This window comes from Chiloscyllium plagiosum, unplaced genomic scaffold (assembly GCF_004010195.1).
Source record: "Chiloscyllium plagiosum isolate BGI_BamShark_2017 unplaced genomic scaffold, ASM401019v2 scaf_11456, whole genome shotgun sequence".
In the NCBI taxonomy this organism is placed as follows: domain Eukaryota; kingdom Metazoa; phylum Chordata; class Chondrichthyes; order Orectolobiformes; family Hemiscylliidae; genus Chiloscyllium; species Chiloscyllium plagiosum.
Window position 1 is genome coordinate 1 of NW_025211775.1, and position 14755 is coordinate 14755.

The window sequence follows — 14755 nt, forward strand, 5'->3', positions numbered from 1 at the left end:
TTATTTCTCAATAGACTCCCAGCAACACATCAGTTGGAGTACTTTTTATATTTCATGTTTAATCATGGTATTAATTAAGATGGTCTTTAATTTTCTAATTGCCACAGTGTGCAGTCGGATGGGCTGGAAATGGCTACAGATGTGCAAAGGACACAGATATCGATGGGTTTCCGGATGTGACACTTGAGTGTCCTGAAATAAATTGCCGAAAGGTACGGTTGGAATGTAATGAAGGGGAAAAAAAGTTGGAGAGAGAGAGTGAGGAGGAAGAAATAAAGGAGAAAGAGGGAACTGATGGAAAGATAAGAAGTGTTTGTTGATGGATATGCTGTTCCTCTGCCAGGATAACTGTATGACAGTGCCAAACTCTGGGCAGGAAGATGCTGATGGAGATGGTGCAGGAGATGCCTGTGATGACGATGCAGATGGAGATGGAGTTCCAAATCTTGAGGTTGGTATTTGATTCAGTTCATTATCAGCTCTGCTAGCAGCAGCGCTTTCCCCTGTGTGCAAGTGATTCATGCAAATCCAACTCCAGAGACCTGAGCTTGGAATGTAGGTTGATACTGTCAGTGCGGCACTTGGGGTGTTGTGCTGTAGAGGAACATTAGACAGAAAATGTATTGTTAAGAGACACAGTGTGCAGTTTAGTTAGAAGCGCAGAGTGGAATGTTCTCAGAGGGGCAGTATTGAAGGAGTGCTGTGCTGTTGAAGGGACAGTGCTAAGGGAGTGCTGTTGGTGGTGGGGGCATGGAATGCGCTGCCTGTGGGAGTGGCAGAGTCAGAATCATTGGCGAACTTTAAGTGGCAATTGGATAGGTACATGGATGGGTGCTTAAGCTAGGACAAATGTTCGGCACAACATCGTGGGCCGAAGGGCCTGTTCTGTGCTGTATTGTTCTATGTTCTATCTTCTATGGTAGTGTGGCTGACCAGTCTAAGGTGCTGGATTTAAGCTCGGGCTCTTACAGTAGTTCCATTTTGTAGCACTGCTAAAGATTCACAGAACTTGAAATGTTAACTCTCCTGGTCCATAAATGGGTGCTGTGACAGGGCTTGGGTTACATGAGTGCCTTCCATTCTTTTAGTAGATCACCACCTCCTCCTTTGCCTTGTCTTTTCATCATTCACCCTATTCTGCCAGTCAGTTCCTATTAAGACACACCCCACTCAGGAGAACATTCACCGTCCTCTCTCACCTTGCGCGGCTCCTTCTTAGCGATGTTGCGGAGCGCCATCACGGCCTCCGCATGGATTCTGCTCGAGACGCTGCTGGCGACATTCCCGAATCCGGGCAGGAGTTTCTGGATCCGCTTCAGACTGGCCGGCTGTCCCGCGTTGCCAATGGCTTTGAGGCCCAGGATGATTTCCTCTTCATGCCCTTTGCTGCCGGCTTCAACCACAAGTTCATGGAGAGGCTGTAAAAGAACACAATGTCAGTGTCCAGTACAGGTCACGTCACTCACGATGCTGAGGACGAATCATTTAAACTCAGCTTGTCTCAATTCCAGTTTATCTATCGAAGATGGGTGAGTGACTTACTCCATCACTGGGGAGCCCGTGGTCGAGTGATACTATCGCCGGACTGTTAATTCAGAAACTCAGCTCATGTTCTGGGTAAAAGTGAGGACTGCAGATGCTGGAAACTAGAGTCTAGATTAGAGTGGTGCTGGAAAAGCACAGCAGGTTAGGCAGCATCCGAGGAGCAGGAAAATCGACGTTTCGGGCAAAAGCCCTTCATCAGGAATGGAGCTTAATGTTCTGGGTACCCAGGTTTGAATCCCATCATGGTAGGTGTTGGAATATGAATTTATTGAAAAAAAAGGTCTGGAATTAGGAATCTACTGATGACCACAAAAACATTGTTAATTGTCATAAAAACCCACGTGGTTCACTGATTTAAGTTCAGGGAAAGGAATCTGCCATCCTCACCCGATCTGGCCTCCATGTGACTCCTGACCCGCATCAATGCGGTTGACTCTCAATTGCCCTTGGGCAATTAGGGATGGGCAATGACTGCTGGCCTAGCCAGTGATGCCTAAATCCTGTGACTGAATTAAAAAAGTGCTTGCGGAATTCAGATGATTAAAAAGGTGGGCAGTGCAGGTATCTTAGTTAGTAACAGAAAAGTGTAAAGTTAAAGCTGGGATGTTCAGTAATGATGTACAAAACACTTCAAAGGGTAAGTGAAATCTGGGATTCTATGTCTGAAAGTGCTGTGGAGACAGTGAAAAATTCCATTAAATGATTTTTAATTCAGTTTGGAACTGGGACAAGTAGTTAGCATTAATATGTAGTGCAGTCACAATCTCACTGAATGACAGAACAGGCTCGATGGGATCAATGGCCTCCCTCTGCTCCTATCCTCGATAAATGTCTAGCATCACAGTTGCATGCGATGGCCATTATAATGCAGCAGTGTCACTGGCATATCTTACCAATCTCAAGGGTATTGCTAGTTATTCTTGAATAAATTAAATGAGGTGTATTGTGCAATGCAACACCACATTACAACAGACCACGTCTGGAGTAATGTGTACAGTATTGGTGTCCTTATTTTAGTCAGGATGTAAATGTGTTGAAGGCAGTCCAGAGAATATTTACCAGACTAATATCTGGAATGAAATAAAATAATGAGTTCAGAAGAAATGTCACCGGACTTGAATTGTTAACTCTGTCTCTCTCTCCCACATGCTGCCAGATCTGCTGAGTCTCTTCTGTTTTTGTTAATGTCTGGAATGGGCAGATTGTCTTATAAGGAAAAGTGGGACAGGCTGGGCTTGTATCTACTGGAATTAAGAGGCAACTTGATTGAAACATCCTGAGGGATCTTAACAGGGTGGACGTGAAGAAGAGAATGTAGATCTAGGGGTCACTGTTTAAAAATCAGGAACTCCCCAATTCAAAACAGAGATGTGGAAATTTTGTTTTCTCTCTCTGACAGTGGTGACTTTTGGAAATTTCTTCCTGAAAAGGTGCTGGAAACGGTGTCTTTGATTATTTTAAGGGAGAGGCAGATAAATTCTTAATGGGGGGGGGGGTGAAAGATTATCAGGGAGAGGCGAGAATATAGATTTGAGGTTACAATCAGATCACCATGATCATACTGAATGGTGTAGCTGGCTCAAGGGATTAAACTCCTGAAGAAGGGCTTATGCCCGAAACGTCTATTCTCCTGCTCCTCGGATGCTGCCCGGTCTGCTGTGTTTTTCCAGCACCACATTTTTCAACTCAAGGGATTAAATGACCTACTCTCACCCCTTGTTGGTGTGTTGATGTGATTGTATATGACCATCTTCAGGGCTCAATAACACACCATTAACCCACACCACTGAAAGGGAACATTAAGGGGAACTATCTGGCTTAGTTGGTGAGATGGCTAGCATCAAACCAGTCAGACAGAAATGACAGTACTGGAGACACATATTCATTTGTGCAACATGAGTTTGGAACAGACTTCTCATTTTCACGTATTACTAATTTATTCTTCAGATTTGGTTTTGCCAACACTGCTTATCAGGGAGGGGATTGTCTAGTGGTAGTATTGCTAGAATAATAATCCAGAAGCACAGCTAATGTTCAGGAGACCCAGGATCGAATCCTGTCATGGCAGGCAACGGAACTTAAATTCAATAAGAATCTACGAATAATCACGAGTCGATTGTCAGAAAAAAAACCCACCTGCTTTTCTAATGTCTTTTGGGGAAGGAAATCTGCCATCCTTACCTGGTCTGGCTAACTTGTGACTCCAGAACCACAACAATGTGTGGTTGACTCTCAACTGCCGGCTGAATTGGCCTAGCAAGTCACTCAATTCCGAGGCAACCAGGGATGGGCAATAAATATGTGCCAGCCAGCAGTGCCCACATCCCACGAATGAATTAAAAAAAAAATGCAGGTTCGATTCCTGGTCAGGCTGAGCTAGATGTTGGGACCTGCCTCCTGTCTTGTCCACCCGAGAAGGGAACACAATGGCAAATTACAACCAAGGGGAAAACCAAACAATCTAAGCTGCAGCATCATATGGGAGGCAGTGGCCTAGTGGTACTATTGATGCACTGTTACTTCAAAGACCCAGGTAATGTTCTGGGGACCCAGGTTCAAATCGTGTAATGACGGAGAGTGTAATTTGAATTTAATTTAAAAAAAGCTGGAATTAAGAGTTTAATGATGACCATGAGTCTATTGTTGGGGAGAAATCCATCTGGTTCACTAATGTCCTTTAGGGGAGGAAACTGCCATCCTTACCTGACTCCAGACCCACAGTGATGTGGTTGACTCTTAACTGCCCTCTGGGCAATTAGGGATGGGCAATAAATGCTGCCTACCCAGTGATGCCTTAGTCCCGTGAAATCATATTTTTTAAAAAAATCATCCAACAATAAAGGGCAGAACAGTGACTCAGTGGTTAGCACTGCTGCCTCACAGTACCAGGGACCTGGGTTCGATTCCCACCTCGGGAAACTGTCTGTGTGGAGTTTACACATTCTCCCTGTGTCTGTGTGGGTTTCTTCCAGGTGCTCTGGTTTCCTCCCGCAGTCCAAAGATGTGCAGGTTAGGTGAATTGGCCACGCTGAATTGTCCATAGCGTTCAGGGATGTGTAGGTTAGGTGCATTAGTCAGGGGTAAATGTAGAGTAATCGGATAGGGGAATGGGTCTGGGCGGGTTACTATGTGGCAGGTTGGTGTGGACTTGTTGGGCCAAATGGCCTGTCTCCACACTGTCAGGATTCTTCTAATAAGGTAGAGACTTACTTCAGAGTAGGATATGAACAGATGAGAAGGGTTAAGCACCCAAAAAGTAACTGAACAATAACATGGTGGAATTTGCTGAGGCTCTCTATGCACAGAGTGCATCTTAATATGAAGTGAGCTGGTGCATACATGCAGCTGCTTCTGAGTGAGGAAATAAAGAGGGCATTTGTAACCGGTGATCATGAAATTGACACTGGTTGTCATTTTTCCACTATTATAAGTGACTGCATTGTTTAAACCTGCTGAAGATAGTACTTTTATCTGAAAAAGATGAGGGTCTGATTTTTTTTTTGTTTTTGCCTGTTCTCTGTCCAGCACTCCCAGTTTTTCTCCAATTATCTGCTGTCTCATCCCAGCTGAAAATCTGTTGTTTCCAATACTCACGTACCCGGAGAGCTTCGTCCGGACAAACCCGGAGGGTCGCACAGTATTTCTGGACCAGGGATCCATAGGCAAGCAATGTGACCTTTCGAAAGGTCGGGCTCCTCTGCATGTAAGGGCTGGACAGAAGCATCTTGGGAGAAGCAGACATATTTTGCTGTCAGTTGCAAAGGAACTTAAAGTAACATAGATGACTGGAGTACACTTAGAGCTGGGATGGTGGGAATTGTTTGTATGGGGCAATGTTGTGAGTAAGGCACATAAGGAGAGGCCAATGTGTGGTTGACTCTCAACTGCTCTCTGAAATGGCCTAGCACAGCCATTCAATTCTGAGGCAACTAGGGATGGGCGATAAATACGTGCCAGCCAGCCCCGCCCACTTCCCCATGAACAAATTTTTAAAAAATAGTGCGGGATCAATTCCTGAGATAACAGCCAGTGATTGACAGCTTTTCTTAGCATTAACTAGAGCAGTATGGTGGCTCAGTGTTAGCATTGCTGCCACATAGTGCCAGGGACCCAGGCTCAATCCCACCTCAGGCGACTGTCTGTGGAAAGTTTGCACGTTCTCCATGTGGGTTTCCTTGGGATGCTCCGGTTTCCTCCCACAGTCCAAAGATGTGCAGGTTAGGTGGATTAGCCATGAGAAGAAGTTGTAAGGGAAGGGTTAAGCCTGGGTGGGATACTCTTTGTAGGGTCAGTGTGGACTCGATGGGCTGAATGGCCTGCTTCCACACTGTAGGGATTCTGAAACTGTCATATCATACACCAGGCTAATTGGAATAGAATGGGTAGATGGTGCAATTAGCTAGTGCAGACCTGAAAGGCCTACTTTGGCCTCTTTATTCCTAAGTGTATGATGCTGCTGTCCTTATAAGGGCACCACAAGAGGGTCTCTCTCACTGCCCAGCAAACTCCTGGGTCTTCCATGGTACTTCTGAGTGAGCTGGCATTTTGAATGGCAAAGTTAGATCCCATCAAAAGAGGTGGGGACTGGGGTAGGCATGAAACTATTGGCTGGAGGCAAGGACGTGGGAGAGAAGCTTAAGCGATGAGAGAAATGGAAGACTTGGAGAAACAGAAGGACCATCACATCGAATCCTGAGAACTGGCACCATTGAACACCTTCCCCAGTCTCTTTCCAATTTAAGAAAAATGTTTTTAATCAATCTTAACATTTGCGTAGGAGGAATTTAGGAGAGTAGGAGACGTAAATGTCAACAGTTCATAATTGTTAACCTATAGTTAGAATCCATTTATTTGTAAACAGTATTAATTACTGTTAAGTACAGTACCTGATCAATGGTTTCTAACATTGAGTCTTTCAGGCAGGTCAACTGGGTACTTTGATAAAACTGTAAATTCTTTTTAACACACTACCCTGGGAAGGCATAACAGTTGTAAATGTGATCTGTTTAATAACTGCAAATAACAAAGATTCAGCAGAAAGTGTATAATATTGTAGGTAGGTTGCACCTTTGAAACCCCACACTACTGAAGGGGATACCAACTTATGATTCACCAGAATTAATGTATAACACAATAATGCCTAAATGATTGTGTCTGGCTGATTGTTCTTCTCCAAGTGCAATATTTTGCTGGAATCCTTTAATCCGTGTTTGTCAGTGAGTATGTACCCACCATGAATTGGTGTCTGAACTGGTCATTTGGCTGTGAAACAGTCTGAGCCCAGGATGAGGGTGATATAAAGGGCAGACAGATCTACACCGGTACGTTAACAATTATGGACGGGAAATTGCATGCAGTCTCCTTTAACTAACTCCCCTTATATCACGAAGCACATCATCACATGATCGGAGAAACTGGGTCATACCGTAGCATTATCTACACCATGGCAGTCGGCTTTGATGGAGTGCAGCACAAATATCAGAGCTTGGGTTGCTTCAAACTGCGAGAGTTCTCCCTGCTCAATCCTTGTTTGGATAAACTGAATTGCGTCCGGGGTCGCTACAGTCGGTAAGGTATCCAAAATCCAGCGCCTGGGTTCACAGCAAGTAAAGTCATACATTGAAAACACAAGAACAGAACAGGCCATTCAGCCCATCATCTCTCAGTCAGAGATCAGGATTAATTTGGATCCGAACTTCATTCATCTGTCCCATATGCTCTCATATCCTTGCCCAACAAAATTTATCAATCTCAATTTTAAAATTTCCAGTTCATTCACCCAATCAACCACACTTTTATATAACTTTCACTAACACTCCATATACCTGCTCCACTAACACCCCCATACCTGCTCTGCTACCACTCCATCATACACCCTCACTCACACCCTGTCACTCACCCATTCATGCCCCTCCCTATCATCCCTCCTCACTATCCTGCCACCACCATTTCTCATTACTACACCTTTACCATCCCTCACTATCAGCTATCACTACCAACCTCCACTTCCACCTCTCCACACTCCCTCAGTATCGCTCCCCAATACCACCCATCACCAGCTATGGTCGACACCAACCCTTCCTCTCCATCACTTACCATCCACCATCCCAAACTACTGCCCCTCCTACCACCTCCCACATTCCCTCACGATTATCCCTCATTATCCCCCCTCCACAACCACTCAGCAAGCATGAGCCACTTTGCCCCCATTCTGAGATAAATGCGCCCCACCTCCCTTGGTCTATTTCTTCCCAACCATGGCTGAGCCAGGAGGCAGTCAAGAGCATGGTATTGGAAAAGCACAGCATCTGAGGAGTAGGAGAATCGATATTTCAGGCATAAGCCCTTCAGGAAGCTGCAGGAATTCTCCAGATAAGGAGTGTCCCTCCTTCTGAGCTAGAGAGGGAGTATGGATGAAGCCAAACTGGGCATGGAGGCTGAAACTGCTTTTGGAACCCAAACCTAGTCTCCCTTGCCTCTCCATATTTACCTCCGGTGGGGTTTAGATGTGCTCTTGCCCCAAATACTTTGAAGGCTTCCCAAGCTTGCGGAACGTAGGAGCTGAATGAGCTGCAGGAACTTCTGCGGGGCGTCAGGATGAGCTCTCTCTCGGTTAATCTGGGCCAAGTTTTCCAGTACTTCAACAATCTGTTACAACAAACCCAGCATAGATGAGTTTACACTCCGTTGACGTGCAAGTGTGAGTGAAAGTAGGCTCAAATATTTAGCCATGAGAGTTGTGTTTTCTTCAACGATCTATGAAATGATATAAAGGGCAGAAGATTTAAAGGAGATGTGAGGAGAAGTGTTTTTCACCCAGAGCGTGGTGGGAATCTGGAATTCATTAAGGATGGTAGAGGTAGAAACCCTCATAGCATGATGCCAAGGCATACAAGGCTATAGACTAAATGCTGGATAACGAGATTAGAGCACTTCTGTGGTTGTTTTTGATCAGTAGGGACACAATGAGTTGAAGGGCCTTTTTCTGTCCTGAAGATCTCTATGAATCTCTGCTGATAACTCAAGACTCATTGATGATTATATAATTACCAGTGCGGTACTTTAACTCTGAAATAAGCAAAAGCACTGGACACTGCAAGGTTAAACGATTGCAGGGCAATTGTAAGAAAAAGGCTACACGGTACCCTGGGCTGAGTCTAGCCTTATTTGAACTATTCAGAAATTGATCACATGTTAAATCAGTAGATAATCTGAGATAGATCATGCACATGAGTCAATCAAAGGGGGCAGAACGTAATAATCAGGAACAAGGAGCAGAAGTAGACAATTTAGCCTCTTCATTCTGCTCCGCTAGTCAATATGGTCATGGCGAATCTCATCTTGCCCTCAGTACAGCCAAAGGGTAATAGGTGTCTAAAGGCTTATATACTGGGTGTGAGACTATCAACATAAAAAAAGTCTTGCTGGAAGAGGAGTGGTCCCTGTCAGATCAGATCCAACTCAGTTGGAACCATCAACTGAGATTGACTATCTACGGGTAACTGCAGATTTCCTAAATTCCTCTCTGTCTTTCGGCATTTCTTCATCAATGAAGTTGATCAGAACATAGAACACAGATCTGTACAGCACAGCAATGCCCCCTTCGGCCCACGGTTTGTGCAGAACATGACATCAAATTAAACAAATCCCTTCCGCCTGCCATTGGTCCATATCCCTCCATTCCTTGTTTACTCCTGTGCTTATCTAAAAGTCCCTTAAATCCTCCTATCGTATCTACCTCCACTACCACCCCAGCAGTACATTCCAGACACTGGGCAAAAAACTAGCCCCTCACATCTCCTTTGAATGTTCCCCTTCTCACTTTAAATACATGCCCCTTAGTATTAGACATTTCAACTCTGGGAAATTTGTACTCTTCAACTGCAATCTGACCACTTTGATAGCCACAAGTATTATGTGTGGGGTGAGTAAATGTGTGGCTTCTGCCATCGCACATGCCATTTTAATCTTACTGGTGACTAAAGTGCCAGTGTCCTACATTTATCCAAGAGATTTGGTCAGCTGTACCTTACTGGTATCATTAGTTGAAGGCTTGAGAAGCTGTACTGGTAGCTGCTGCAGTTCATTGGAAAACTGATATTTCAGAGAGCCCCGCTTCTCCAGGTGCTCGGTTGATGTGGGTGGTGAGTGATCTTTGCTCTCCAGCAAGACAAGATGCTGCCTGTTTCCAAAACCAGAAATAAGTGATTAGCAGAATGTCAATTTAAAGAGAAACATTGAGCTACTGTGCAGTCAAGCATGTACTGAGAACAACAAGTTTCAATTGTCTGTCATGATTGATGAAACTCATTGATAAAGGTGCTGAAAATGTGTTGCTGGAAAAGCGCAGCAGGTCAGGCAGCATCCAAGGAGCAGGAGAATCGACGTTTCTAGCATGAGCCCTTCTTCCTAATAAATTACACCCTGGAATTCGAAAAGATGTAACTACAGCAGCAGAATCTGGCAGGGGCAGATATATAATTGGACTGTCATCTTCACATCACAGAAAGTGACAGGGAGAGATAGATAACTAAACAGTCATATTCAAATTACAGAAACTGATGGACAGATCAATAACTACACTTCCATATTCACAGATCAGAAACTGACAGGTACAAATGGATAGGCAAAGGTGAGGACTGCAGATGCTGGAGATTAGAGTCGGGAGTGTGGTGCTGGAAAAGCACAGCAGGCCAGGAAGCATCCAAGGAGCAGGAGAATCGATGTTTTGTTTAAAAACCCTTCATCAGTACAGATGGTAACTACACCAATACATTCACATTGAAGAAACTCACAGGAAAAGAACGATAACTAAACTCATGCATTCCTGTCACTGAAAACAACAGGTACATTTCAATATGGACCCCCACATGTTCACTTCGCAGAAGATGGCAGGTTGACATTGATAACTACGTTCACATTTTAATGATGCAGAAACTGACATGGATGATTGATTTAGCTATCCCATTTACAGACTAGAAACTGTCATATTCACACAATAGAACATTCTCCCCTTGTTCTGTTCCACAGAGAGCAGTTAGGGTTGAGTTATCAGCTTAATTTATGCTAATGTAGCCATATATATTTTTTGATACATAAGGGAGTCTTTGGTTATGGACACTAAACATCAAACATTAAAATCAGATGAAGATCATAACTAAAGCCTTTGTGATCTGTTCTCATGACAGAATACACACAGGCAGATAGAAATGTCACAGAATTCTCATGCTTCTTATGGTCTTCTGCTTTGAGGTATTTAAAGTGACAGAGGATTGAAAGAAATTAATAACTACTGCATCTGCAGCATCATTCACCATCCACTTTATCTTTAACTTACTCAAATGTGTGTGCTCACAGATCGCATACTGATCGATTCAGTTATAAGTTACCCTGATGTATCAAGGATGGAGTGGAAGAAAGGATTAACCATCCATTTCATCAGAAACTTTGAGATGTTGAGATATTTGCTCTCTGTCATGCCAGTAATTGACTGAAACTGAGTAAAGATAAGATTAGAAACAATAAACTGGCAGTTACAGAATGAAATACTGAGTCAATTGCAAAGCAATATATTGTTAGGATATAATACAACTACTGATCAGCTATAAACTGGCATAAACAATGTAACATCTGCAATGACATTGCAGATATTGTCAGTAACAATGCACAAAGTATTATCCTTTATCAAAATGCTGCAGTTACAAATACAAACCCAACTTCACTTTGCAGAAGCTAATATTCAAAGGGTTTGGGAGTGGAGGATAGTGAGTCCCACCTGAGTCTGTCCAAAGTGGTACCTGGTACTTTCAAAATTGACACTGACAGAGTAAAGCAACGTGGTACACTTCAGAAGGTTTGAGTTACAGTCCAATAACATACTGACATGTTAAGACTGTGAGATAGAGTTTACAAAAATACATCCCAGAAACAGTTGGGCACAGATTGGAGTCGAGAGTGTGGTGCTGGAAAAGAACAGCAGGTCAGGTAGCATCCGAGGAGCAGGATAATCGTTGTTTGAAGCATAAGCCCTTCATCTCGCCGTTTTGGGCATAAGCCTCTGACCCCCAGCATCTGCAGAGATTGGGGCACAGATTGGAGGAATATTTCCAAGTGGCTGGCAAATAGTGTAACGTTTTACCGCTCACATCAGTGTTTGATGTTAAAAATCACGCAACACCAGGTTATAGTCCAACAAGTTTAATTGGAAAGACACTAGCTTTCGGAGCGACGCCCTTCATCAGGTGATTCACCATCACAACAACCTGATGAAGGAGTGTCGCTCCAAAAGCGAGGGTGCTTCCAATTAAACCAGTTGGACTATAACCTGATTTTTAACTTTGTACACCCCAGTCCAACACCGGCATCTCCGAACAGTGTTTGATGGTTACGGAATAAAACCTGTCTTGAAATAACACTGACTATTAGATGGAGGACCAGAACCTCATTGGACTGGTGTTGAGTTAATGCAAAATGTGTAAATTAGGACATGACAGATATAAAGTTAAAGTGACGCATATATATATAGTGCTGACAGTTGCTGGTTAACAGGCATTCGCGTAAGACTGAGAAATGTTGTAAATCCCTGCATGAAACTGCAAGACGCCTAATTGAAATGTGCAGCAACGTGGTTCAGTTACACTGCACGTACTTTCAAAGCAAACAGTTATCGATACGTGTCTGCGCCCACACTTATCAGTCAAGGTCTCAGAAATATATTCATCCCACAGTCAAAACGTGACTCAACTCGTGACTCAAGAAAGGTATTACATAGAAACTTTTTCTTATCATTTCTGTTCAACTCCGTGCAATTGAGAACGAGATGCATCAACCCCAAGTGTAGAAAACTTTCTCAGTCAGGTTCCAGTGGTACGTATAACTTGACAAAAAAATGTAATCGCAATTTCAAATGGATGAGAGCTTTTTTTTTCACATAGTGACAAGTTCTGTGTTAATTCCAGCCTATACAGAGGAATAGAAACAGACATGCGGAGCTAGAAACACATCAGCACAACAACGAGCAAAAGGAAACCGAGCCAATACGACAATCAATTTCTGTATCACAGACACGAAACAAATCTCCCTCAGTCAGACTGACAGGAACACAATCACCATCCACTTTACATTTCGTTGCAGATCCACATGGGATCTCACACTAACCAATCAGAGAGACTCAATGTTTGGGCATGACTCGGTGTAAACTACCCAATCAGGAGCCAGGCTTTCCTCCATCCTTCATTAGCATTGCTGACGCCGTCAGTCTATAAAGAGGGAACTCCGAGATCCTTTTCCCTTATTCTGTGTCTGAAAGTGAGCGGCGTCATGGCTGATGAGAAGAAAGCACAGCAAGCCTCCAAGAAGGGAGCGAAGAAAATCATCAAAAAAGCGCCAGCGAAGGGCGGCAAGAAGAGGAAAAGGACCAGGAAAGAAAGTTATGCCATCTACATCTACAAAGTGATGAAGCAGGTCCACCCCGACACCGGCATCTCCTCCAAGGCCATGAGCATCATGAATTCGTTCGTCAACGATATTTTCGAGCGCATCGCGGGGGAGGCTTCCCGCCTGGCCCATTACAACAAGCGCAGCACCATCAGCTCCCGGGAGATCCAGACCGCCGTGCGGCTGCTGCTGCCCGGGGAGCTGGCCAAGCACGCCGTGTCGGAGGGCACAAAGGCGGTGACCAAGTACACCAGCTCCAAGTGAAGGACCGCATTGTACTGAAACACACATCCACAACCCAAAGGCTCTTATAAGAGCCACCCACAAAATTCCTGAGACAGCTGAACCATTTCTTAAAGAGTTCTTTGTTTTAGTTTCCATGTGATTTTTGATAAGGCGTTTCAACTTGTAGTGCTATATGTTTTTGTATTAGTAAGTACTTTGCAAATTATTCGCGAGTGGGATGGAGAGTGCAGATCAAGCGCCAGTGAGTCATCTTTCATCTTGCTTGTTCACCCCTGGCAGACAAATACCCACGTCTTTCACTCCCACGATTGATGCATTTTACCTTCTGAATACTTTACATGTCCAATGCACGGGTTTCATCCGATTTTTCGCAATGCAAAATAAATCTTCCTGCTATCGGTGAGACTTTCAAACCGAACCGAGAGAAGTCCAACACAGCTACCGGACTGAAGCGTGGAGCTGAATCTGATCGAGAGCGATAAGGGAGGACAGCTTTAAAGTATCATCTTAAAAAACGTGTTCGCCCTCGATGCTGAGCCGGAAGAATGCTGTGGGCTGCTTTATCAGCATATCGGGGTGGTACGGAAATGTGTAAAGAAAAGGCAGGTTGCAGACTGCAATGTTTGGCCTGTTTTGTTTCAGCTTCTGCTCAAGGTTTAGAAAATAACCCACTCTCAAGATCAGATACAGATCGGCAAATGAAGGAGAGTAAGACCGTGTGAATTATACGTTTGTAAACTAAAAGTAAATTTACATGAGTGTTAATGTTTTTTGAACTTCCACAGTTTTTTGTAGTTCATTATTCAGGTAAAAAATACTCCTTTGTTTGGAAATTGGCGGGCTTTTCAATTTTGAAAGAAAGCGGTTGATGTATTGGCGCCCATCGTTTCCGCCCTCCTCCCCGTGCCCTCTCCGGATTGGGGAATGAGGCAGATATCTGATTGGGAATTGAAACAACATTAGGAGGAGCTGGACAATGGGACCAATCAGAAACGGCCGACCCACCATTCCTCCCGAAGGTATAAGAGGCCGCGATGTGGGCGGAGTGCAGCATTCTCTGTGAAAGTGCTTGTGACAATGTCTGGAAGAGGAAAGGGCGGTGGGAAAGGTCGCGCCAAGGCGAAGTCTCGGTCGTCCCGGGCTGGCCTGCAGTTCCCGGTGGGCCGTGTTCACAGGCTCCTGAGAAAGGGTAACTATGCTGAGCGTGTGGGTGCCGGAGCGCCGGTCTATCTGGCTGCGGTGCTGGAGTATCTGACGGCTGAAATCCTGGAGCTGGCCGGCAACGCGGCCCGGGACAACAAGAAGACCCGCATCATCCCCAGGCACCTGCAGCTGGCCGTGCGCAACGACGAGGAGCTCAACAAGCTGCTGGGAGGGGTGACCATCGCACAGGGCGGGGTGCTGCCTAATATCCAGGCCGTGCTGCTGCCCAAGAAAACAGCTGCTGCGGGAGCCGCTAAAAAGTGAAGCGGACATTCTTGGATCTGACTGCCAAAAGGCTCTTTTAAGAGCCACTCACAGCATCTGT

The 14755-nt window shown here is 44.6% G+C and overlaps 3 protein-coding genes across 3 annotated transcripts; 2 read left to right on the top strand and 1 right to left on the bottom strand.

Annotated features, from left to right (window-relative positions):
• Window positions 1-1154: 1154 nt before the first annotated feature.
• Window positions 1155-11023, bottom strand: LOC122547120 (vitellogenin-like). The gene is made up of 6 exons (XM_043685694.1): window positions 10935-11023; window positions 9574-9727; window positions 8036-8193; window positions 6971-7136; window positions 5144-5269; window positions 1155-1418 (listed from the first exon to the last, which is right to left on the bottom strand). The coding sequence occupies exons 1-6, from the start codon at window positions 11021-11023 to the stop codon at window positions 1155-1157; spliced, it is 957 nt and encodes a 318-aa protein (XP_043541629.1).
• A 1826-nt stretch (window positions 11024-12849) lies between these two features.
• LOC122547122 (histone H2B 1/2-like) lies at window positions 12850-13301 on the top strand. The gene has a single exon (XM_043685696.1). It carries the CDS (start codon window positions 12865-12867, stop codon window positions 13243-13245), a length of 381 nt encoding a protein of 126 aa, XP_043541631.1. The 5' UTR covers window positions 12850-12864; the 3' UTR covers window positions 13246-13301.
• Window positions 13302-14263: 962 nt separating this feature from the next.
• Window positions 14264-14738, top strand: LOC122547121 (histone H2A-like). The gene has a single exon (XM_043685695.1). The coding sequence runs from the start codon at window positions 14305-14307 to the stop codon at window positions 14692-14694; it is 390 nt and encodes a 129-aa protein (XP_043541630.1). The 5' UTR covers window positions 14264-14304; the 3' UTR covers window positions 14695-14738.
• The last annotated feature ends 17 nt before the right edge of the window (window positions 14739-14755 follow it).

Coding starts and splice junctions, on each gene's coding strand:
- LOC122547120 (XM_043685694.1), bottom strand. CDS start 11,023: ATGACAGAGAGCAAATATCTCAACATCTCAAAGTTTCTGATGAAATGG. Junction 8,194..9,573: donor CAACTAATGATACCAGTAAG/GTACAGCTGACC, acceptor TTGTTGTAACAG/ATTGTTGAAGTACTGGAAAA. Junction 7,137..8,035: donor ACATCTAAACCCCACCGGAG/GTAAATATGGAG, acceptor CTGTGAACCCAG/GCGCTGGATTTTGGATACCT.
- LOC122547122 (XM_043685696.1), top strand. CDS start 12,865: ATGGCTGATGAGAAGAAAGCACAGCAAGCCTCCAAGAAGGGAGCGAAG.
- LOC122547121 (XM_043685695.1), top strand. CDS start 14,305: ATGTCTGGAAGAGGAAAGGGCGGTGGGAAAGGTCGCGCCAAGGCGAAG.